The sequence below is a fragment of the Delphinapterus leucas genome, chromosome 1 (assembly GCF_059928025.1).
Source record: "Delphinapterus leucas isolate spDelLeu-1000000601 "Yukka" chromosome 1, BTC_Dleu_Yukka2, whole genome shotgun sequence".
NCBI lineage: Eukaryota > Metazoa > Chordata > Mammalia > Artiodactyla > Monodontidae > Delphinapterus > Delphinapterus leucas.
The window spans coordinates 87,936,422-87,962,420 of record NC_143129.1 but is presented as its reverse complement, the minus strand read 5'-3'; the positions used below and the strand labels follow the sequence as shown (position 1 = coordinate 87,962,420).

The window sequence follows — 25,999 nt, the reverse complement described above, 5'->3', positions numbered from 1 at the left end:
AGATGCTGGAGGGCGGAAAGCAGCAGGATGGGGAAATCAGTTTACAAGTGACTCAAACTCCCTCACTCATCGCCTTATCCCTCCAGGGAGCAAGGCAGACATGCCAACAGAGAGAGATGCTGTGCAGTGAGGGAATGGACCCATCATGGCAAGGTGGTCAGGGACCGTGGGACATTCAGTTCCCCAGAAGGGCCTCTTCCCATCTACTCTCTCTTTGCTGTCTTCTTGTCTAAAGCTCACAATTTTTCGGGGCCCCTTCAAGTGCCCTGTCTCTGTTAATGACTCAAGTTTTTGGTTTCCCGTGTCTGTCCCCTTCTAGAAGAGGCCAAAGTATCTCCCTGGTCAGCCTTTGACACTCTTTCCTTCCTTTTCCGTGTGTAAGCTACAAGAAAAAAGTTCGTCCCTGCCCCTCCCCGAGGCCATGCTGATGCTCCCATGCTGTGACCTCGACCAGTGACTCTGGGCTGTGGGTGAGGAATGTGGTTCTCTCTCCTCCCCAGTGAGCCAAACACAACTACTCATCTACCCAGCTACAATCTCACCCAGGGTAGTCCTTCAGTTTGTATATTTCGTACTACGGTCGCCCCTAAGCAATGCAAGGCGATTCTTAACCCAACTTTTAGAGCTCTTTTATTTCAAGTCTTCTATATGTTCAACTTATATCTCAGAAAAAAAGCTTTGAGGTACATCTACATAATGAATGTTATGCAACCAGTAAAAATGGTGGTCATGAAATGCTTTCAATGACATGGGGAAAGGCTCACAAAAGAATGCTGAGTGGGGAAAAAAAAAAATCACATAAAACAATAATATCCTGACTTCGTTTAGAAAGAGAGAGAGAGAGGGAGAGAGACAGAGGGAATATGAAGATATGTAGGTAGTCAGATTACACATAACTTTTTGTTTTTTTTGGCTGTAGGGCATGCGGGATCTCAGTTCCTCGACCAGGGATTGAACCTGTGCCCCCTGCACTGGAAGCGCGGAGTCTTAACCACTGGACCACCAGGGAAGTCCCCACAGATAAATTTTCTTTTCTAAACTGTATTTTTCTGTTTTCCAAATGCTTTGTTATTAGCACGATCACCTTATATAATCAGGGAAGAAAGGAAGGAAGGGAGGGAGGGAAGGAGGGAAGGAGGGAGGGAGGGAGGAAGGCTACTCAACTGACTGAACACAAGGCAGCCTCAGGGCTGCAGACTTAGGGGTCACATTGTGAGCACACAGTGTGGCGGGAGGGAACCTTGGGCGACCACCCAGTCTGCTCAAAGTGCTGGCTGTGTGACATTTCTCTTCAGGCTTCAGTTCCCTCGACAGTAAAAACCTACCACTTGGGGCTGTGGTGAAGACTGAACATAAACAGCCTCACTGTGGCTGGGGCGCAGCTGGCTGCCTCCTCCCACGCTGCCTGGGGCCTCAGTGTGCGGATCTCCATAATGGGTGGGAGGTGGAGGAGGAGTGTGTTCAGCTGCCGTGTTTACCATTTACCTTTGGGAAAAGACACGCAGCAGCTTCTAAGCAAGGGGGACGGGGGAAAGAAAGCTCATGGGAAATATGAGTGACTCAAAGTAGAGGCAATTTCCCCTCCAGCTTAGGCAAGACACGGAGGAGAGAGATAATGTCCCTCTCCTGTAACAAAGGCTGTATGCACTCCCCGAAGTGTGTTCACTGATGTGTGGGGCGGGCACAACCGTGAAGCTCCAGGATTCCGCCAACAAAAAGAGCTGTTCTACTTAGATGTGAAAACATTATGAAAGCTTCCAACAGTGCCCACGACCACAAACAGCACCCCGGATGCTCAGAACACAAGACAAAGCATTCCCCTGGATGGAGGTCACAGTGCATTTCCGCTCCATGTCCTTCAGGGGATCACTGACTCTTTGTTCTGATATGAATGAATGATGATGTGATGTTTCGCAGGACACAGGAACCCTGCACATCTTTGCTTTAATTATGTGTGTGAATGTGGAACAATAATTCTACCCAGTAATTACATGCATTTGGGTACTTTAGAAGCAACAATAAAGAAAAGCACAAGGCCACAAAGAACAGTCATTAGTACCAATAAAATTATTAGGAAGTGAGAGTATAAAGGCTGCAGTTACATCATTTTCCATTTAAATCATATGAATCAATTCTTTTCCATTGAAAATCCACAAGCTGAATTTTCTGAACCACATGGCTACTGTTTCAAGATTTTTTTTGTGTGTGTGTGTGTGTGGTACGCGGGCCTCTCACTGTTGTGGCCTCTCCCGTTGCGGAGCACAGGCTCCGGACGCGCAGGCTCAGCGGCCATGGCTCACAGGCCCAGCCGCTCTGCGGCATGTGGGATTTTCCTGGACCGGGGCACGAACCCGTGTCCCCTGCATCGGCAGGCGGACTCTCAACCACTGCGCCACCGGGGAAGCCCCCTGTTTCAAGATTTTTGCCACTTGTCTGAATCTGAATGTATTCTTTAAAAAGAAAATATTCTAGGCTCTGCAATAAATAACTGACAAATGCTATTCTAGCTAAGAAATAGAATCACCTTAGGCCAAAGCCAGATGTGCAATTTTCCATTCACTAGGGGAAAAAAAATCTCAGACAACTGTGAACGCAAATGTACAACGTAAATGCTCATATATTTAACTGCAAGTAACTAATTAATTGGGTTAATTTAATTAACAATTAGTTCACTTTAAAATTAACTAACTTTATGCAGTGCATAAAATATCACACTTAGAGGGGAACCACCAAAGCGGGCGGAGGCCTGGGGACATTAACTCTCACCTGGTCGCATGACTTGAACAGCCGTCTGGCCAGCGGTGTCCTCTGCCCGTCTGTACCACGTGCCGCCAGGGCTGGGCAGCCACTCCTCGACGCGGCAGCTGTAGGTTCCGCTGTCCTGCACCGCCACGTTCTGGATGAACAGCCGGTACACGCCCGGGGAAGGGCTCTCCAAGTGCAGCCGGCCCTTCAGGTTGTTCTTGGCCGCCTGCTCTCCGTAGTGGAAGGTGGCGTCGCGACTCAGGCGGGCCAAGGTCTCCCGCTCTGGGTGGTTGGGCTTCCACACGAACCACTCCACCAGCAGCTGGGAGGCCGCGCTCGTGCGGTTCAGGACCACACACTCCAGCTGCACCTGCCGCGTCTCCAGAACCGACAGGTTGCCCTGCGCCTGGCTGAGCTTCAGGCGGCTGTCTGCAAAGGCGAGGAAAGAGATGTTGCCAACAAGAAAGCAACAAGCCACGTGCATGCACCCCTTCCCAGCGGACGTGAGCAGGTGCCTTCCAAACGCAGGAGGACAGCAGCACGTTCAATCAGCAGAAGCACTGCTCAGGCGCACACCCTGAACGTTCTGAGTTCTTGATCACGGGTCTGAGTGCCTGAGTTTCATGGAGTTCAATGTTACGGTAACAGCTGCCCCCTAATTTATAACTCTCATCGGTTCAGATGCTTAGGAGAGGACAAACGTGCATGGTAGATGACTCCACGTCCAAGGGACAGCAGACCACAAAGAGTATGGCCAAGGGGAGGGCGTGGCTGGGAAGGGACAGCAAAGGGCATGGTGAGAACCCTGCTGGGAGAGCAAATTTTTAAAACTGACCACATGATGGATGTGGTCCATCCATGATGGATGCTAGAATGTGCTGGGCTGTCAGCCTCAAAAGAACTGCAGGGGAAAGCCACGTTAATACGTTCACCAGCTGGCCCTAAGAATTGCGGTTCTTACTTTCTTTACCAAAAACACCCCACACGGGTTCCCTCTCAAGGTGGAAACAGAACTGATCTGACATCAGTAAAGAAAAGACTGATACTGATGGCTGTTTGAAACCTCAGCCAATCAGATTCTCCTCCAGAGAAGAAGTGTCATTAAACGCGGTACACTCTGATCACATACAATTTCATAAAGGGCCCAAAAGCCTCTTTGGACCAGAGGGGTTAAAAAGCTATGAAACTGTAAATGCACAGAAGCCCCTGAGAAGGACACCTCCTGAGTGATATCTGAGGAGGGAGGTACTTTCACTTTTCCAGTTTAATACTGTCAGAATGTTTTCTAATGCACATTTATTTCACCTTTGTAATAAAAGGTCAAAAAATTAAAAAAAAAACAAGAGAATATATTTCAAATAACCAGTCTCTGAAAATATACACTTGGGAAGATATTAACTCTGCTTGTCTCTGGGTTGAAAGGTTATTTCCTCCTTTGTGCTTTTTTAGTATTTTCCAAAAGCTCTATAAATGTATGCTTTCTTATAAAAAAAAAAGGGGGGGGAGGGGGTGGGGACTAGACGAAGTGGGGCGGGTGGGGGGGGGGAGGAAAACACACAAATTAAAAATCTCAACGGAAAAGGGGGAGTGTGTTGTTTTAATGTGTCCTGTGAGTTTTCTGTTTATAGTGTTAATATTCCCCATAAGCAGAGATTTCACTGTTTTGACAAGAATCCTTACAGCCCTAGTGCACTGCCCCAGTTAGCTTGCGGTCAGTCTGTTAACCTCCAATGGGGAAATTCCCTTGATAAATTTAGGACCTACCAAGAACCTCTTAGTTTCAGCACAAATGAGAAAAGGGAAAGGCAGAATGATGACTAAGAGGAAACACGGTGGGGGAGGGTGACCATGACCTCCCAACGGGGAAAACGGTCAGAACTGAGAAAAGACAGAAAGAACAGAAACCTGAAAGAACATATGTGGGCCTAATGGCAACCTTCAGTTCTCAAAAGCCCCAGGGACTGGCCTGAAGGCAGGACGTGGGTCACTGGAAATACCAACAGGAATCACTTAGACCAGAGCTTCCTATTTTATGCACCAGAAGGGTCGGCATGAAATGTCACCGTGGGCAGACCTGAATCCCTGGATTGAGAATCCCCGGATTGGGGCAGCGTGACAAATACAATATCCTGAGGAAAGGAGGGGACAAGCCCCATGGCGTTCAGCAAGGGCCAGGCCACATCTGGACTTCTGCATCTGGTTCCAGTTGATCACAGAGCTTTTTTTTTTTTTGGCCATGCCGCGCCATGCAGGATTTTAGTTCCCCGACCAGGGATCGAACCCGCACCCCCTATGGTGGAAGCACGGAGTCTTCATCACTAGACCACCAGGGAAGTCCCAGAATAAACTTTTATTGAGGCCTCCTGGGAGACGAGCCGTGAGGATAGCATGGTAAAGAGAACAGGACCTGTGCTCACTCATGCGGCCACCCGTCTAGTGAATTTGAATATATTAAGAGTGAACAAATGATAGTGTTCACTACAGTGAACATAATAACCAATGATAAATGAATTTCCGTGAGTATAAAATCTGAACAGGTAGTTCATAATTACTCATATATGAATAGGTATGCCAGGTGGTGACATGTGCTATGAAGGGGCTAGGGAAAGGGGATACAGAGTGACTAGGGTGCCATTTTAGTTAAAATGAGCTAGGAATGCCTCCCTGAGGAAGAACGAGATAGATGGACATCTATGGTCAACACATTCCAGGTTATGAGAACAGCAAGTACAAAGGCCCTGGGGTGTCAAGGAAAGCAACCAGTTATTCCTTATTCAACCAGTATTTATTAAGGGTGTCATGTCAGTGGCTGGAGATACAAAGACACAGCACCTGTCCTCAAAATGCTTACGGTATAGTGGAGAAGAAATGAAAATAATTATTACGTTATGTGTTTTATACGGAACCCCTGGTGATATAGGAGAAATCAGGCAAGGCTTCCTGGAGGTGGTGCTGAGTAAAGTCTTAGGAATGGGGTGAAGACAGGGGAGAAGCCACAGGAGGGGTGCATTCCAGGAGGAGAGAGGGTAGCATAAGCAAAGGCAAGGAGCTCGGACTCAGGGTGGCAACACAGCATCCCACAGCTCATCGGGCACCAGAGGTAGGGATAACAACTAACTATAGGGCACGCAGGAATGAGGGATGGAGAGGGGGCTTAGGGCCACACTATGTGAGAAGTTCAAAGAACTAGATACAGCTTTTCAACAAGGAGAAAGGGCTCCCTTCACATGTTTGAAAGGATATGAGTCAGACTAATCTTGGGTTGTTCTCAGGCAGACCTAAAACCTCAGAGGGAAATTACAGGGAGGAGGAACTTTTCAACAACCAGGGCTGCCCAAAAGGGGAACTGAGGGCTGTGGAGGCAGTCAGCTCTCCTGCCTGGGAAGTGCTCCGGCAGAAGTCAGACGCCATCTGTCAGGGAGCCGGATATAAACGGAATAAAGGCTGCACCCACAGGGTCTGAGAGGGGGCCAAAGGGTGGTTCTGTTCAGAGACAGGAAGGGCTCATCCGTGGGCTGTGCGTGGTAAGGAAGAAGGGGAAACCAGAAAACGCCCTCCAGGCAGGAATCCTGGGTATGGAGCCGGCACCAGCCCGAGATCCAAGGTGCAAACTGCAAACCCAGAATGAGATCCAGGCGCTGCCAGGGATCCTGCCTTGCCGCACCTTGCAACCCCCAGCTGCCCCTCGGGCCTCTCCCGGGTGAAGACGCTGCGTATAACAGCACGTGCTGACAGAGGATGCTCCTCTGAGTTCGCCATCAGCACCAGGACCCGCTAGTAAAGTGGGTGGGCCTGCAGTGAACGAGGATGATGCTCTGTACCGCATGCACATCCATCATGGACCCCGCAGAGCCCTGCCGCGCCCCCAGGCAGTCTCTGCCCTCAGCCTACTGGCCCAGGCTGGCTGCACCGTCTATCCTTACCTGGCTGCTTCACGGTGACTTCCGTGCGCCCCGAAACCTCCTCTGCCAGCTTGTACCAGGCGTAGTTGGGGCTCAGCAGCCACTCTTCCACATGGCAGTAGTAGCTGCCGCTGTCGCTGACCTCGGCTCTCTGCACAGTGAGGCTGAACAGACCCCCAGACACGTGCCTCTCAAACTGCAGCCTGGCTCTCAGGCCCTCCTCCTCGGCGTAGGTGCCGTACTCAAAGGCGGAGTTGTGGGTGGTTTTGAGGATGAGTTTGCCGTCGGCGTCCGAGGGCTTGTGGACGTACCAGAGCACGGCGAAGTGGGAGTTCTGGCTGGTCTGGGACTTGACTGAACAGTTCAGCTGGATGGGCCTGTTTTCCACCAGGGTGAGGGTCCTCTTTGATTTGCTCACCTGCAATTTTGTCACTGCAAAGGAAAAGGGGGCGCTTCAGCAGAATCACCACACACCCCTGGAAATGTGGCCCGAGTCCCGCCTCCAGGCTCCCCGCCTGGTTTTGTCCAGCACGGCTCCTAGAGAACCAAACACTGATGGGCTTCCCCCAAAGCATGGCTCGGCGTGAGGACAGCAGAACAGAGCCAATCGCACCCCAAACAACCCTCCGCTGGCCTCCTCCTTGCCTCTCCCTGGCTCAGGTCCTCGCCGTCTCTCCTGCCAGCTCTCCCTGCCATCGTATGGCCGCCAGGGGGATCCGGCAAAAACACACCCAGCCTGTATCAATTCCCTGCTTAAGAAGTTTAATGGCTCCCAACTGCTTATAGACAAGAAAAAAATTTCCTTTCACAGTACAAAGTCCCTCCAGGATCTGGCCCTCACCCCGCTGTCTTCACTCACCTCCAAGCCTCCCCCGTCACACCCGCACCACATCTCCCCATGCCGCTTCTTCCTGAGCTCGGTCTCCGCTCAGCTGTCCTCCCTGCCTGTCTCCTACCATCTCCCCTCCGACCCTTCTCCCCGCTCACCCTCTAGTCCTCTTCTCCCTCACTCCCATCCCGCTGGGTCAGATGCCCCTCTTCTGTGCTCCCTTCAGCACCCTTACGCATCTTCAGCTTGGTTTTCCTTACGTCCCTCCCATGCTATCCATGAGCTCCCCAAGAGCAGAGATCAAGCTTTCTCCATTCGATCTGCAAATACTTAGAGTGTGCCCACTCCGTGCCCCTCACGAGGCTAAGTGCTGGGGGTGCTCTGAAGAATAAGACGGTCCTGCCTGGAGATGTTCTCATCACCGCACCCCCGGACTCGGGCTTTGGAGAGCACCCACTCAATCAGCGTTTGCTGGGGCGTGTGAGTTAGTGACTGAGTGAGTGGGTGAGCGAACGAGAGGGAGCTGGAGAAATACGGTAGCAGGTGGCTGGAGGATGCTGGGGTGCTCTTCCTGGAGGATGGGAAGAGAGAAGGCAGAGAAGGAAATGACAAACAGTGGGACAGAACACACCCAACTCCGGCCTCCCCGTCGCCTCACGATCCTGCTCCTAAACCAGAAGGGAGGGCAGACTCCAGAGGGCCACCCTACCTGCTAATTAATGACCGTGCTCTCCTTTAAGGTGGCAAGGAGCCACGGTCTAATGAAATATATCTTATGAAGGTAATGTGAGATCTCACCCACTCCATCATTATTATACTTGGCTCTGCTTCCCCTACCCACCATCCTCCCCCTACTGAAAAAGAGAAAAAAGGAAAAAGTCACAATTCCAAGTTCCTCTTACGGAGCTAATAGTAAAAGCATCATCCCACCCTCACCTTTCTTGTTACATTTCACTTGTCGAGGACTAGATCACTCGTCAGCTGAGAAACGAACCCAGGACAAGGCACAGACCCTGACAGGGAGAGCAAGCTGGGCTTCCTCCAGTGACCCTGCCCAGAGGGGAGGCCAGAACAGGTTGGCCTGGGCCCTTCTCCAGCACCTCTGCTGGTCATCTCTCTTGATCTAGACACAGGACTGAGCCCACTGGTCATGCCTGGGCCTCCTCTTCCAGTGCTGGCTAGCTGGCTCGCTTAGAGCTTAGTGTGGAAAGACAGGATCAAGGTCCGAGTTCCATGCACCAAGGCAACTGAAACTTCTGAAAGCCCCAGACTGTCACCTGGGCACTGGGGTAACCCACAGACAAAGGTTCTGAGTGGCTGAGAGGATTCAGCGAGCTAAGTACGGCAGAATCGGACACCCAATACCATGACTGCAAAAGCAACTCTGAGGCTGTTTCCCGGTGCTAAATCAGGGGACAGTCTTCACAAAGGAAGCTGGATTCACGTACCTACAGACCTTCTCAAGCCATCGAGAATGCACCCGGCACCCGCCTGAGAGAAATCCCCTGGCCCATGACCCTACCCTTCTGGTTTCATCTTTTTTTGGGAACAAGCCCAGTCTCCTGCCTTCTCCCTTCTTCAAACGCACGAAGTCCTCCAGGGCACTGAAATACAGGGCAGGCTTTACCAGCAAGCACCCAAGCTCTGGAAACTAGATTCACCTTAGCTTGCCAGTCGACTTTTCCTATCCGCTGCCTCTAATACTTGAAACAACCAGCTCCCTTTTCATTCCTTTCCAACCCGATTCACCGCATGCAAATGATATCTCTACCAGAGCAAATGACATCTCTATCAGAGCAAATGACACCACCTGAATTATCTGGTTCTGGGCCCAAAAAACTGGGTTGTTCAGTGTAGAGTAGAAAGAGCTTTAAAATGCATTATTAATTGGGGCCAGATTATTTTTGCAACTGTTACTAAGGAAACCTCCATTGCTATAGTAACCGCATATATTAAACTGGATGCCTATGACTAAACTTGAGCTCAGTCACATGGTCTGAGAACGAGAATCCAAGGAAGAGAATTGTTTCAAAGCATTTCCATTTTTTCCCCTCCTTCCCACGTCAAAATATTGTGAAGTGTTGAAAAGCTTGAAAGAGAGGCATTTTTGAAATTTGGTACATGTCTGACAGGTAGGCAAGGGGTCAGCTCCTCTTCTACGCTCTGAATCTCCTCCCGCTTCTCAAGGACAGGGAGGACCTTTCCCGAAGCCCAGGGGAGACAGCAGCCTGCACAACTAATTAGGAGGCACTCACACATCCCGCCCAGCACTGCCCTGGGCGGTGTGCAGCCTGCTGGCACCACCTTCCTCCGTGGGGTTAGGCGAGCACAGCCCCCTTGAGAACCGTAGGTATTCTCATCTGTAAGGTGAGAACAATCACAGCATTTACCTGAGAGCAGTGCTGTGCAGATTAAAAGCAATACTCTACAGTAAGAGTTTAGCACGGAACCTGGTCTATAATAAACACGCAGTACGTTTTCACTATTCCCCTTTCTTTTCAGTTTCCGGGCTCAGTCCCACGTTCAAAGCCCCATATTAGATCGAGAACTGCCAAACCTGAGTGGCAAACTTGCTACTGAAAGTATTGTCCACGTACTGGCAGCATCCGTGTTGCCTGGAAGCTTGTTAGAAATGCAGACTCTTGGGCCCCACCCCAGACCTCCTGAACCAGACTCTGCCTTTTAACAAGACTCCCAGGTGACTCAAATGAACCTGAAAGCCCGAGAAACCTTGGACTTGGCTGTGTGACTGAATGGACTTAGGCAATAAACACAAAGGTGAAAGACAAGACGCTGAGGACTTGGTTGATCCCCAACAGTGAGTCAGCAGGACGAAGAGGCAGGAAGAAGGGTGTGAGGCTGCGGGCCAGGCCCCACCTTTCAGCACCCCCCCTGCGAGCACAGACTCCAGCGCACCCAGCAGCTACCTTCTCAGGTACCTCATGACTTCCAGAGCGGGGCTGTACCCTGCTGGAGGGAAGGGCCCTTTCTTTCTGCATCTGGAGAGTTTCCTTCTGAGGCCTCCGATCCCCTGTGGCCGGGCAGCATCAGCACCACCTGGGGCGGAGACGCTGCCTCACAAACGCCACAGGTGAGGCCCAGAGACCTGTGGGCTCACGTGCCCTCCAGGTGATTCTGATGCGCTAAGTTTGAGAAGCCACAGGTGTGGCAGTGAGGGGGCCACAGGTAACTCTAGAGACAGCAGTTTCTGTGCAATGGTGCAAGCAGCAGCCAGAGGGTAGCATACAGGCAGTGAGGGAGCAGAGGGAGAAAAGGAAGACTCTGTTCTTTATTATAGATCCGTGACAGCGATCAGTCACGTTAGGTGGAGAGGGGGCCAGTGGCTGGACAGCAGAGATTTTTCAAACTGAGGGACGCAAGTCAGCCAAAAGACTGGGAGAGAATGAAGGAAGAGCTGTGGGGTGTGTGTGTGTGTGTGTGTGTGTGTGTGTGTGCGCGCGCGCGCGTGCATGTCCATGTCCCACCTGTCCTCATAGAAGGAGGGTTACTGCCTGCCTGTGTGTGTGTGTATGTGTGTGTGTGTGTGTGTGCGCGCGCGCGCGTGCATGTCCATGTCCCACCTGTCCTCATAGAAGGAGGGTTACTGCCTGCCTGTGTGTGTGTGTGTGTGTGTGTGTGTGTGCAGGCATGTCCATGTCCCACCTGTCCTCATAGAAGGAGGGTTACTGCCTGCCTGTGTGTGTGTGTGTGTGTGTGTGTGTGTGCAGGCATGTCCATGTCCCACCTGTCCTCACAGAAGGAGGGTTACTGCCCTGTCTGCCTTACACGTCTGCAGACACAGCAGTGACCCTTGCTCACTGACTCCAAATAGGTGCACCTGGTGTTACCATGACAACGAGGCCTGAGGCGCGCGGGGGGGGGCGCGGGACTCCTCTAGGGCTCCTACTCTCATGCTCACTCTGTTAACAGCCAGAAGGCAGAAGCCACATGCCCCCGGGATGGAAGGAGAACCCCGGGTTCTCCTGAAAGAAAGGAGGGGCCCATCGCTCTGAAGGATGGGGCAGCCTGTCACCTACTGGACTGTGACGAGGAGAGCCACTGTCACAAGCCCTGGACTCCCGGAAGTCAAAGAAAAAGCCCTCAGCTCTGCCAATCTGCCAGGTCAGCAATAAGAAATTGGAGAGTACGGATTTGGCAGCATCCGGAGGGTACTGAATATTCATCCTGACTGCCCATCGGTAAAATCCCAGCAGAATACACCCACTGACAAGTGAGCTTTCTACACCGGAGGCTGTCTTCCTGCAAGCGTGTTTATTGCTTCGTCAATTTTAACGTGCAATATTTAATAGCCAAACCAAGATACGGTTGTAAGTATCTGGAATATGAGTGCTGACATTTCCCTTATTCCTCTGTATTTAGGGAGATGTAATTGGAGGGTGCTTTGGGTGCTAAAGAAGATCAGAAGGAAGCGCAGCAATGCTTCAAAATTAAAAGAGAAAAGAATTGATTAGGAGCTAAGAATCGAATATGTTGAACTGGCTTAAAGGCTTGCCTAAATGCCCCTTGTAGGCTCACACTCTACCATCGATGGCTAAGGCTAAGACAAATCAACAACAAAACAGGAGGGATGGCGTGCCTTGAAGATTACCTTAGGGATGTGCATTTGGAACAGGAAGTCTGGAATGGTCAATAAGAGATCCACAACACGTTCATCAGGCCATCCAGCCAGAGATTTTAAAGAAACAAACACCCGTGATGTGGTCAGGTCAGCAGGCGGCTCTGGCAAAAGGACTGGTCTGGGGCACAGGCCACACAGAGCCTTCTTGGGAGCCGGCGACATAAGCTGTGGAGGGCTGATAAATGGACTGGCATGAGCGGGCCAACGGTCCCTGGGTTTCTGCTTCATGCTGTCGGAATAAGAATATTGGACAAAATCATCTTCTAAAAGGGTTGGGGGCAGGGGGAGGGCGATGATATTCCTGTGGAGAACAACAGAGCGGGGATAAGAATCCATGTTTTGAGAGGCAAGGTATGGAAGGAGAGCAGCCTTAGAGCCCCCCAAGCCTTAGAGCCACCTGGTGGCAGAAGTTAGAAGAAATAGAGGCATTCGAAGAGGCACAAAAACTCCTACCCCATTAGCGAATCGTGTCTTGAGGAACCTCTACAGGGACCTTGTGACCCCAACTTAAAAAGAACAAATTTAAGTATTTGCTAAAGGGGCTCAGGGATGGTAAACCAGAGAGAGTGGGGATTAAATCAAAGTATATGGTACCAAAGAGAATTCCCGAGGGAAAAAAAAAAAAAACTACCATAATAAAATAAAATGAAGAGCCTGGACTCTGGAGCCAGACTGCCTGTCTGGATTTGCATCTTGCCTCTGCCACTTATTATGAATCACTGGAGAATTTATTTATCCTCTGTGTCAGCGTCCTATAAAATGGGTGAAGCTAGCACCCCCTCGTGGCATTGCATGAATTAAGAACGAAGAATGTTACTGTATATAAAGCATTCAAGGTGGTAATGGGCATGCTACAAAAGCTCAGCAAAGATTAGCTACTATCGTTACTGTTGTTACTTCTGCCGCTACAGGTGCTGAGACGCCTCCACACAGCACTCTACAAAGAGAAACCGCTTCTGTAAATGATACTATTAACTGAATGCTGAAAGGATAATTTTTTTCCCCCTTTTTTAGGCTGCGCCGTGCAGCATGCAGGATCTCAGTTCCCCAACCAGGGATGGAACCCGTGCCCCTGCAATGGAAGCGCAGAGCCCTAAACCACTGGACCACCAGGGAAGTCCTAGAAAGGATAATTTTTTATTATATAGCCTTAAAAAAGGCTGAAGTCTTCCTCTCATCCACCCCAACAGCTTTTTAATAAAGTTCATACCTGGGTTCCCATCCCCACTTCCCACTCTCTATTTCTTGACTCCGCCAAGTCCCAACCTCTCTGAGGCTCAGTTACTCCATTTATAAAATGGGAAAGCAGTAGCTTCTTCCCAGGGCTGCAGCAAAGGTGACTGAGGTCATCTACACCAAGTGTCCAGTATACTCTCCGGCACACGGTCAGCCCTCTGGTATTTTTCCACTTCTACTTCCCCCAAATAAAAGCACCAGTACCAACCAGGGTGTGCGGGGAAAAGAGTAAAAATGAACATGAAGCCCTTTGGAAAATAGTAAGTGCTCAATGCATAAATATTTAATAAGGAGAAATTGTAACACTTAAGGAGGATGCACTCTCCCTGGTGCCACAGCCCTTCCCAGGGGCCGCGCCCGCCCAGCCTCAGCACCCCCCTTGCTCTCTGCGGCCCCCAGAGGGCCAGCCAAGTGCCTTACCATGCACCTCTGAGGAGAGGCCAAGCACCCTGGTGCTCGTTCCCAAGGTTCCCACGCCAGCCGCCGCCAGTTCTTGCTTTACAGTGAAATCACAAACAAACGGACTCAGTGTAAGCCGCAGGAGACACAGAGACAATCCTCAGAGCAGATCCCGGGTCCCTAACTATTCTCCAGGGGGCAATAAAATGATGTAATGGAAAACAGAGATACATGGACATCAGAACGACCTAGGCTCCAGTCTTGTTCCAATCTGTTTTTCATCTGACAAGCTGGTTTGCCTCCATCAAGGCTCCTAAACACTGGGAGCCTGGGTTTCCTCATTAGCAAAATGGGCATAAAAGTATCTAAATTATTTCATTGCTGGAAAAATTTAAAAAGAAAACAGAGGTACTAAGCGCAAAGCCTGGCACCCAAGACGTATTTAATACATTTTTGCCCCTTTTCCCCTTTAGGAGCACCATGAATTGATCTGAATCCAAATAACTAGAACCTTCAATGGCCTAACTCCATTTTCTTCCCTGAGGCACTCCAGCCTTAGATTCTAAGTCGTAAGACAAACAGGCAAATATTAGGGATTTATTCAAAAAGGCAAGGCTAGGCAAGGTCCTGGCGTCAGCAGTTCCTCTACCTTCTGCAGCTGGAACCACATGACGGGCACCAAGGAGGCCCAGAGCCCGACCCTGAGGCCAGAGGAGACCACAAAGGGTGCAATTACTCAGCGAGGCAGGCAGGCGAGTCCCTCGGCACTTTCCACAACAAGGGTTCACACGAAATGGGGTCTTCCGCTTAACCTTCCATTAACCTGAAAATCCACTTCAGCAGAACGGCCTCTTCCCTGGCATCTCGTTGTCCAAGTTTAGGCTCTAATTGGCCAAGGAACTGTCCCATCATTTATACAGTTCACTTGTTCCACACTGGTTCAATACAGACTCCGTTATGGGGTTAGAAGAGGCGAAGGATAAGCCCAGACACTGCCATTTCGTAACCTCGCGTTGCTGAAAATAACAAGCACTGTGACCAGCTGCAGTGGTGGAGCAGACCGGGTTGGGCACACATCGTGGCTGTGAGCAGGCAGAAAAATCCTTTTTGCAAGGTGTTCAAACCATCTTTGCAAAGTGGGTGGGGCAGAAAGTCAGAAAGAAGTCTTTGCAAAGTCACCTCCCATCCAGCCCCCACCCCCCGTCGCACGCATGCCTGTGCTCTCCTGCTTGGGGCCAGGCGATGGAGGGAAGCAGGAGCCAGGGCCGGGGTCCACCCTCCGCCTGCTTCCACCCTAACCGGCGACAGGTACAGACACGGAGGAAACCACAGAGCAGCACTAACTTACCCTCTCCCCCGCGTTAGGGGAAGGGCCTGATGACGGTGAGTGTTTGCAGAACGTCCCCTGACTAAGGCTCCCCAGATGAGTGCAACCTTATCACCTGCTGCGAGACAGACTCCGCCTGCCTGCTCTCATGCGCTCAAATCCAGGGCAGGGGGACAGGGTCTGGGTCAGGGAAAGTGTCGAGGAAGGAAGGACAAGGATTCAAACCTTGGCTCCATTCACCAGCTAGGCAACCCTGGGCTGATCACTGAATCATTCCTGAGGCTGTTGTGAAATTCTCATAAAATAACCAACCCTAAGCACCTAGCACAAAGCAAATACTCAGTAAGTACCTGTTATTTTCCCTTTTGCCTCTGAGGTTCCTTGTCTGCAAACGGGGGGGGGGACAGTGGTGCCTTGTTTACATCACTGTTGCAAGGATTATAGGAGATGACATTAAGACACGGAGCTTTCCGCAAAACAGTCTAGTTGGCCTGCACACTTCACCGATATCAACGTCTTCACACACATGCGCACGCGTGCACGTGCGGCTGGGGAACTATTGTAGATTAAAGGAGTCTAAAGAGACGTGACAGGGACTTACCTGGTGGCACAGTGGATAAGACTCCGTGCTCCCAATGCAGGGGGCCCAGGTTCGATCCCTGGTCAGGGAACTAGATCCCACATGCATGCCACAACTAAGAGTTTGCATGCTGCAACTAAGGAGCCGGAGAGCTGCAACTAAGGAGCCCGAGAGCCGTAACTAAGACCCAGTGCAACCAAATAAATAACTTTTTAAAAAAGAAAAGAAACTGCCAAATTATTAAAAATAAATTAATTAAAATGTAACAAATTTTAAAAATTAAAGAGACATGACGACTAAATACAATGTGTGACCCCTGACTGGATCCTAGAAGGAAAACACACTACAAGGGGCGTTTCCGGGACAACTGCGGAAATGCTGGTACTGTCCTGTAATCACGTCAAACTCCCAGAGTCTGATTACACCGTTGTGGTCGGGTGGGGCACAGTCCTGATCTTCAGAGACACACACTGAAGTATTTAGAAGGAAGTCTCCTGATGTTGGCAACTTACCCTCAAATGGTTCAAAAACAACAAAAAATTACACACAGAGGGAGAAACAAACGTGGTAAGATGTTAACAACTGGTCATCACGAAAAGGGAATACAAGTCTTGCAACCTCCTACACACCTGAAATTTCTCAAACTAGAAAGTTGGGAAATAAGAGCAGCCGGGCCGAGGGCTCCGCGCACGACACTTCCTGCCTCTCTGCGGCTCTCTTCAGCCGGAGCAGGCGTGGGGGACCCCGGGACCCTCACCTGGCTGCAGCACCCTGATCTCCAGCAGGTTGGAGGTCCTCTCGGCCAGCCGCGTCCAGCTGTTGTTGTAGTTCCTCCGCCACAGCTCTGCCACACACTGGTACTTGCCCGCCTCCGTGTCGCTGGCCCGGCTGATGCTCAGCCGGACGTTGTTGCTGGACTCAGCCTTTTCAATGGCCGTTCGGGTCCGGAAGCTGGAGGATCTGTCCCCCCACTGGACTCCTCCATCCCGGGTAAAGGTCACCAGGTCATGGAACTCGGCGGTGCCCACCGGCTGGAACCGCCACGTCACTGACACGGGGACCCGGGCAGGGTAATGGGGTTTGATGATGCACTGCAGGTCAAAGGAGTCACTGTAGGTCACCCCCGGCGTGCGGGAGATGGCAGTGACTGCAAAGCCCGTTTCTGGAGAGAGAGCAGAGAAACTCAGGCCAGAGGAGACACTTGGCTTTCTCAGGGCCATGTGACGCGGTGACAGGGCTCCTGGCAGAAGCTAGCGGGACAGAGCAAAGGCTCACACATGGGGCTCTCTGGATGCCCAGGCCAGTATTATTTTTGCTAGCGTGTTGACACACAAACCCAGCAGTTCACAGGACCCCACAGAAAGAGGCCGGCAGCAATCCTCAAGCAGCACTAGCGAACCCTTCCCGATGAACCCTCACGTGGATTTGTGCTGGATCAGTCCCACTCACAGGGACTGAGTGCACGTAGGTGGGGCCATCCCTAGATATCTTGGGATTCCACACTGAAACAGGAGAAAGGAGCCCCAGGGCCGATTTCCTTCACCACACTCAGGTGGATGCACCCTGGCCCAGCCCGGACGGCCCCTGTGCCTGGCCCACCACTGCGTCAGTGCTGGAGCAGGGGAGGCAGGTGGAGCAGGTGCCTGTGCTCCCCGGGCTGGGCAGCGCCGGCTTGCTCTCCAGTCCCTCTTCTACCTCCCCCACGGAATCCAGGGCAAAGAGGCAGCGAGGGACCCACAGCAGGAGGGACTGACCTTCACCAAGTAGGACCTGGGGTGAGGTGGGGCCCTGCAGGTACGCTAGGCTGAGTCTGTCCGTATTCCAGCATCACTAATCCCCAGTACTGACTCCTCAGTAGAAGTGATCAGAGTCCCTTCAGCCTTGAAATACGACTGACTGTTAACACATTCGTTATGCTCATAAAACTGAGAGCAGCCAGTATTTCCTGAGCACTGTGGGCCAGGCATGGTGCCAACTGCTTGGCTTTCATCACGCTTCACTGAATCTATCACCCCTTTCTTACAGATGAGGAAACTGAGGCTCAGAGAGGGTAGATAAATTGTCCACTATCAAGCTGCCAGTGAATGGCAGTCACGCTACAAATCTGTGTGCCACTGATTCCGGGGGACCTATTAGGTTGCTTGACTCCCAGGAAGCATAAGACAGTGGTTAAAGGCACAGACCCTGGAGCCAGATGCCCAACTTTGGCACTGTCTAGCTATGTGACGTTGAGCAAGTTACTTAACTTCTCTCTGCCTCTATTTCCCCATCTGTAAAATGGGTCCTTGTGAAGATTAAATGAGTTAGTATTTAAATACTTGGAATAGTACCTGACATACAGTATATACTATATTTTGTTAAATATGTAGTTTGTTTAAAAAAAATGGACATAAAGGAAAGTACTTTAAACTTCATAGGTAAAAAGGCACCGAATGAATCTTTCGGCAGAGCCTGGCCAGAGCCCCTTGGTAAGCTCTGGCTATGGGGACCACAGACATACGGTGAATATGAAAAAACTCAGAGGACCACCTCATGCTGAAAAATTACTTCTAACCCTAACCACCCCTCAGACGTTCCTAGCCTCACAGGATGGGAAAGACTCCCTCTGCTGGACACCCAGGACTTTCCTCACAGGTTCCATTTCCACGTGTGCACATACGGTACTGAGCAGAGAGAGACATGGGAAGTGAGCTGACCTGGAAACTCAACCACTGGATGAGGTTTCCAGAGACAGAAACCTGAATGGGATGATGAGTGCCGAAAGCAGATCAACCTTTGGGATTAAGCTTATGGAAAGTAAAAATAATTCTAATGGGGGCGGGGGGGGAAGGACTTTGTTGGGGGCAAAACCACTTGGTGTTGCCATCTTAACTGGGGTAAGGTGGTCCAAAGCACCACCAGCCCTACCTATGAGGAAGGTGGCAGCATGGTCCCAGGGGTGGGATGCAAAGTCACTGAGGACAACTGATGTCACAGTCTCTTAACAAACAGAAACACCTAACATGACAAGTTACCTCCCCAGCAAAGTGGCAGATTGGTCTTTTAATATACTGATTCTATTAGGCAGATAAATGTTGATAGAAGCCTCTTTACCCTGTGACAAGCAAATCTAATATTCTTTGGTTTGGGCAAATTTCAAGGTGTCTTTTAAGTTCATGCTAATCAGGAAATGGCTTTCTTTAGGAAGAGCCTTATAGAGGAAAAGGTAAAAACACGGGCTTTGAAAAAAAAATTTAAGACAGATTGCTGGTTTCCTGGGTTCAGATTGTGTGTCTGTCACTTAAAAGCTATAGTCCTGGGCAAATCAGCCAACTTGTCTCACTAGTCTCCTTGTAAAATGACAGTGTCTATCTGTAGGCTAGGTGAGGATTCCAAGGGACAATTAAGCTTAAGTGCTTACACTCAGCCAGGAAGGGTAGTAAGGGCTAAATAGATGGCAAAAGGTGATTTTCTACTCTTCTCTGCCCTGCTCTGAATTTTCAGGAGGGCTGAGCCCCTGCACAGGAGGGCCTGGGGTGCAGGAGGGAGAGGATTTGTTCCCGCTCTTCCAGGTTAATTTTGGCAGTGGGCTTTGTTCCTCCACCTGGGGCCACCACTCCCCAGGCCAGAATCCTTACAACTTCACTCCTACCACCCAGACCAAGGAGTAGTAACAGCGCTCAGCTGTTGCCCATCCCCAGGGCCCACCATGGAGAACCACTATTGGTTCCTTGAACCCCATCCACACTTCCATAAATACTTTCTTCAATCAAACCCTTTGGAAGGTGCCGTCTATCTCCTACAAGAGTCTTGACACGGGAGCATCTCCCCAACGGTCCCACGAAAAGACTGCCGAGCTTACTTACCGAGAGCCGTGATGGACACGAGGGTGCTGGCCCGGCGTTCCCCCACGACCTGCCACTCGCCATCCACTGCCCGCACCCATTCGGTCACGTGGCATTCGTACTGGCCCTCGTCCTCCCTCCTGCTGTTGAAGATGCCCAGGCTGAACGAGTTGGGCTGCACCTGCTCCATCTGGACGCCCCCAAAGCTGCTGCGCTCCCAGTAGGACGTGCCAGGCTGCACGGTGCCGTCCCGGTCCAGCCACATGATGTTGCTGCGGCGGTTCTGCCTGTCCACCAGCTGCCAGATGACGGAGAAGCGGCCTAGTGGTCTACCCACTGTGCGGATGCTGCAGGAGAGGTGTAGATTCTCACCCTCCAGGACGACGCTGGCATTGCTGGCCACCTCCACCGAGATGCTGCTCTCTGTGCAGAGGGAGAGAGTGCCACGCTGGGGCTTTCTGGGCTCCACTGAGCCCTCCCCACTGACATCAAAGGAGGAGGGGTACAAATGTCACTCTATTCAGGTACAAGGGGACCTTGGAGGATGCAAGCACTGACACTTGCTGCTGCTGCAAGCCCTGGCTGGTTCTGGGTTTCGCTCCCTGTGATTTTAGAGCTGATAACCTAGGAGACCCTTTACTGGATACAAAGATAACGTGTGGGATCATGAGCGTCTAAGACCTGAGACTGAATCAGAACAGAAAGACATTACCCTTAGGGCACAAAGCAATTCATCAGGCCCTCCATATCCACTGCTTCCACATCCATGGGTTCAACCAACCATGGATAGAAAATATGCCAAAAAAAAAAAAAATTCCAGTAGGTTCCAAAAAGCAAAACTTGAATTTGCTGTGCACTGGCAACTCTTTACATAGCATGTACATTGTATTAGGTATAAGTAATCTAGAGATGATGTGCACAGGTTATATGCAAATCCAGTGCCATTTTATATAAGGGACTTGAGCATCCGCAGATTTGGGGCGGTCCTGGAACCAATCCCCCTCGGAATCTGAAGGATGACTGTAATGTGTTCAGCAGGGTTCAAGAATTTTTGACTTGGATTTTCAGTACGCTGAATACCTTGAAAATTCTACTTCACCGAATCTTCCCATAATTTAGGGGCTACAGCAGTCACATAAAAGCTGAACATCCATACATGCCATTTGAGCCCTTCAGGGCAATATCAGGAGATAGAAAAAAAAAAAGTGACAGGAAGCATTTGGAGGACAACACGTGCTTGCTTGGGTGTGGGCAGTAATAGAGCACAGATGGCCTCATTTCACAGCGTGTGTGGGGAGCAAGCTTTCATACTTTCATTAACACACAGGAACAGACCAAAGCCGGTGGCTCGCCTTCCTGCTGCTGTCCACCTTCAGCCCTGGGGTTCCACTGCTCTTGACCTTGAGTTTCTGCCAATCAAACTCGGGGATAAGGATTCCTCTCTCCTTCGCTCCTCACTTAGCTATATGAACTCCACCAATGGAATTATTTAAGCTCTACATGCCTTCTTCTATGAGATAGGGAGAGTGCTACGTTGTGCAGTTTTTCAAAGATTAAAAAGTAAATGAGACAATGTCTATAAATCACCTAATATGTAGGTTTTCAAAAACTGGTAACCACGATCATAATTAATTTTACTACTCCCATTAACTCTTTGTTTTTATAAAGAATGTGGATACTTTATCTTAATTATGCATAGATCATTTTGTATAATTATCTATAGAGCTCCAAAAGCCCTTAAGTGTTAAAAAACAGCAAGTACCAGACGAATTCGGCTCCAATTTTCTGGGCAGCATCCACATGAAACACATACATCAATTTTAAATCAATCAGTAAATCAAATCCCAGATTAAGAGGCACACCCAATTACTGAGGGGAAAAGCATACCCACGACCATGCATTTGAATCAATCTTTTCTCCCGTGTGTTTCCCCCACAGGCAGAAACACGCAAAGATGAGCACTGAGCCCAGGCATGGAGCTCTTGCTATAGTGAACATGTCTTCCACCCATTCTGGGTTGGCTTGTTTCACATGAAAAAAAGTCCGGACAGACAGGGTGGGGAATAGGAATTTTCCCAGGAGCCATACCTAGATGAGTCATGGAGATGACAGGGCTCCCGAGTAGATACATCTGTAGCAGTAGTGGCTGAAAGCAAGGATTTGGAGGCAGGCAGACCACGCTCAGGCCCAGGTCTACTGCTTCCTAACTCTGCAATCTCGGGGCTCTTACTTAACCTACCCAAGCTTCCATTTCTTATGTGCAAAATGGAGCTACTAAGAGTCCTACTTCTTAGGGTCACGACACTGAGGGTATTAGATGGGGTAATTATTTTTCATCATCCTCATTAATAATAACAATATTCCTCTTCAGATTAAAGACTCATTAATGACTCACTTCCAGCGTTATCAATTCAAAGTGAGGAATTAAAGAAGGGCAACTTCGGCATCAATGGAAAAAAAAATCCCTTTGCTTGCCTTAAGCAGAAGATTGACTTGCAGGACATCACTCCCACCCCCTACTGTCACCCCAATGGGCTCTATCTTCTATAAGCCCTGGCTTGTTTGTTACGAGGGCTGCTGTTTGGTGCTCTGTTACTTGAGCAAGCCTGGAAAAACCACGCGCAGTTAGATGTGAAACTACGAGAAGCAAAACCATTCCGCAGCCCAGGCAAAGGCAAATGCAGACACGGTGCTGACTGCCCGTTAAAGACTATTTACAAGTGTTCTCAGGCCTGAGAAAAGGCAGCCAACAATTTAAAACTCTCTGGATTAAATGAAAACTAGGACAGAACTAATGAGAATCTGAGTGCACGGTTACAAACGAAATTTCAAATCAGGAGGTTGATGACGGAGCACAGGCTAAGCGCAGAGCAGTGAGTCTGGAGTTAGAAGCAAATACTTCCCATGCGATGCAAGCTCGACCGACCACTATCAGACCAGCTCAGCCACTTCCCTGTATGGTGCTCTGGCCTCTTCATTCACAGGGTGAATAGAATACTGGCCTCTCCAAGGACTGGAGGGGTGGGAGTGGAGAAGGAGATGATACACGCAGAAGCACTTTGGGCTCTTGAGAGGAAAAGCGTCATTAAAATCTGAGTTTTTATTATCACCATTACTGATGTGATCACTGTTGTTCTTTGGTAGACTTACCCAAGTGGCCTTGGGGCAGGATCTGGTGGTGCTGGGGGACTTTAACTACCCAGTTATCTGCTGGAAAAGCAATATAGCAGGGCCACAGATCATCAAACAAGTTCTCGGAAGGAGATGGAGGAAATCTCTTAGTACAAAAAATAGGGAAGTACACAGTGTGGCTGCCCTTCACTGGATCCTTATAGAACAATGAGGAATTAGTTGCAGGTTTAAAAGTAGAGAGACCGTGGTTAAGGCAGGCGCAGTCCGACAGGAAAATACTAAAGAGAGTGGGCATCCAGTTTAACAAATTCCATTCAGCAAGCACCTACCCTACGCAAAGCACCATGCTAGGCATTGCAGGGGGAAACAGTCTCAGAAAGAAAAGAATTTCAAGATGAGATGTGTGTGAGAGAGAGATTTAAAAAAAAAAAAAAAAAGCACAAAGGAAAGTCATCCTGTTGGTGAGAAAAGAAAAAAAGAGTGGCAAGACCCCTGTTGTCTGTTTCCTTTCTTCACACTTGAAACTATATTAAATATGTAAAAGTGTAAATAAAAATGAAAAAGGAATCATTACAGGGCTAAGAGAAAGAACAGCTTGAGCAGTGGAGCAAAAGGTTAAATAAAGGTTAGTTTAAAAACGTCACCATCTTGCTTAAAATCAGGGCATTCGAAGCATTCTCATTTTACTAAAAACAAAACTATGAGAGAAACGAGATATTAATGAGAACATCCTGATACTATGGATAATTAAACCCAACATAAGCAAACGCAGGCAGTCCCCCGAGTCCCCAGTCCTGACTGATACCCACCCAGACAATGCCAGCTACAAGGAGGCGGGGAGCCCACCTAAGCAGCCTTGGAAATAAGCTAAGCTTTAAAAGCCTGTGCTCCAGGAAGGTGTGAGAGGTCCCATCCACTGACTTTTAAAAACCCAGTTCCGACAGGGGATAGACAATTACGGTAATGCCAATCCCCTATACCTCCAAAACCCAGAGAGTGAATCTTTCTTAATAATGCACTTTAGCATTTAAAATCCTCCCATAAAAGACCAACCCTCTTAAGTGAGATTTCAAGACGGGCATCCACCCACTTCTTCTGGGACTTAATTCCCACACAGGAGCAAACAGCTGTCCTGGATTCCTGGTTGGCATCCAGGCTGAGCTGGCACTGCAGACATTTACACAGAGCTGCTAGCGCTAGGATCTGCCGTGCCCCTCTCCAGCCTGCAAACATACACCCGACGCTCTGCCTACCAGGGTTGCTAAGTGTGGGCAGGTGAGCTGGAGAAAGGAGAGGGGGTAACAGGTTTTCTCTGCCAGCTCGGACTGAACCTGCCCCGCCCTGCCCTTCCCTCCCCACAGCTCTTCTCCTCTCCCCCGACTTCTGTCAGATGGTGCTAGCTACTGAGCCAGACGAGTGGGAGGAGGAGGAAGCAGCACATCCCTGCACTTACTGATGGGGAGGACAATGATGGGGATGTTCTTGGGACGCTTGCTCTCCTTGTCGATGAATTCCCCGGTGACTGTTTTCTCTCTCTCTGTCACACGACAGTTGTATTTCCCACTGTCCTCCTGGCGGAGGTGGTAAATCTTCAGCACGAAGACGCTGTCGCTCTCCTTGGCCACCTTGAGTTGGCCCCTGGCCTCCCGATGGGTGAACTCACTGTTGAGGACCGGCACAGCATTCGGCCCCATGCTGGCAATGAGCGAGCTGTTGAAGGCCCAGGAGACGGCAAAGTAACGGTCGGGAGTGTTCTGCCCCTCCAGGATGCACCTGAACTCCGCCGGTTCACCTACTGTATACAGCCGCTTGTCGGTCTCCAGCCGAACGGTGAACTCTTTGTCTGAGAAAACAGATAACAAAACGGATGCATTCTGGGTGACCGAGGGCGCCAGCTCTCCAAACCGCATCAGCAAATTCCCACCACCCACACCTTCTCACCAAGATGACTACTGGGAAGGCACCTCCACACTTGTCTTGAGAGAAAAACTCGAATATCACAGAGGGAACTCAAAGGTAGCCAGACCCAGAGAGTCTAAAGGCCTTGTTATCCCAGTCAAGTCGACAGGGCTCTGTCTGCAGCGTATAATCCCCCAGGTTAGACTCTGAGATCAGCAAGCAATATCACTCCTAATTTCACTTGCACAGCAGATTACAAAGGTCCATCCTTGATCTATATGCCCAGAACTCCATTAAAGCATCAGGATTACAAATATTTTCAGTAAATATTATAGACATGACCCTGCTGAGACTTGTGAGACAAATTACCCAGTGCCCCAGGTGCTGACCCCAATCTAAATAAACATTCTATCTATCTATCCATCTATCTATCTATCTATCTATCTATCTATCTGGAGAGAGAGAGAGAAAGATGTCCTCCACCCCCAAGTGAATACTGGAAGTAAGACACAGGTAAGACAATCCCTAACAAAACTGCAGAGGAAAAGTGAAAACTAATGTCTTTTCACTAATCTATCACCTGTCAGATCAAATCTCTAGAAAGATGGAGTGGGAAAGTACCTACTTCCAAGGACAGCCAGATGACCTCTGAAATGGTCAATGAACCCAAGCACCCTTCAAAGAGCTGGGAGTTAAACCAGGCATCGGGGGGGGGGGGAGAGGCGTGATCAAAGAAGGGCTCATCGCCACTAACTGTCCCACACACCATGTAACGGTGCACGGTGACTGTCAATGCCATGAGATAATGATCGTATCTCACAGGCACCCGTGGCAGAAGACAAAGGAGTGAAGGGTCCTGGAAAACAGAGTCACAGAGCCTTGGGTGGGAGAGGCTTCAGTTGTAAGTACTGCCCAAGTCCTTCCCCTCCCAGTTCTAGCTCTATGCCTCTAAAGAAAACATTGACTGGAGAATCACATTTACAGGGATGTTTGAATTCCTTGTATAACCATTAGCTCCAATCTCAACTGTCTTCCCCACACTGGCATTTCCAAGCCTTACCACTATCTTGAAGTGGTATCTTATCTTTAAGGCCCGTGCCCCATTCTTATCCCCGAGTGCTGCTTCCACATTCCTATTCTCCAGCTCAAGTTTGGCTTTGTACCCACCTGTTCCTCAGGCTCTCCATCTCCTCCCCTCCCACATGAGCCAGGGTCTTGCCCCCAACACCCATTTTCTCCAGTGAATCAGCTTCTTCCTTTATTACCCAAACTTCCTGACAAAGCAAATTACCCTCAACGACTCCAAGGGCTCAATTCTAAAGTGACAGCTGCTGCCTCAGCTTCCCTTCCCAAAAGAACAAGCTGAGAGACCTGGGTTTCACTCTGCCAGCCTCTGCCTAGATGCATACACCCACGTGGGACGGAGCCCATGTCATTTGCCATATGATGGCTTTCTGGTCAACCAGATTACAGTAATCTATAACTCA

The 25,999-nt window shown here is 49.9% G+C and overlaps 1 protein-coding gene across 16 annotated transcripts in view; it reads right to left on the bottom strand.

Annotated features, from left to right (window-relative positions):
• IGSF3 (immunoglobulin superfamily member 3) overlaps positions 1–25,999 on the bottom strand; it is a 98,703-nt gene that overhangs the window by 6,894 nt on the left and 65,810 nt on the right. For 13 of the 16 annotated variants that reach the window (XM_089917192.1, XM_089917201.1, XM_089917204.1 and 10 more), the window contains 6 exons: positions 24,067–24,456; positions 22,632–22,691; positions 19,503–19,904; positions 16,415–16,819; positions 6,669–7,079; positions 2,767–3,174 (listed from right to left, as the gene is read on the bottom strand). In XM_089917192.1, the coding sequence (XP_089773318.1) occupies positions 2,767–3,174; positions 6,669–7,079; positions 16,415–16,819; positions 19,503–19,904; positions 22,632–22,691; positions 24,067–24,456 (2,076 nt within the window). The remainder of the gene's footprint in view (positions 1–2,766; positions 3,175–6,668; positions 7,080–16,414; positions 16,820–19,502; positions 19,905–22,631; positions 22,692–24,066; positions 24,457–25,999) is intronic. The other 3 variants (XM_089917219.1, XM_089917237.1, XM_089917249.1) reach the window with 2 other exon arrangements.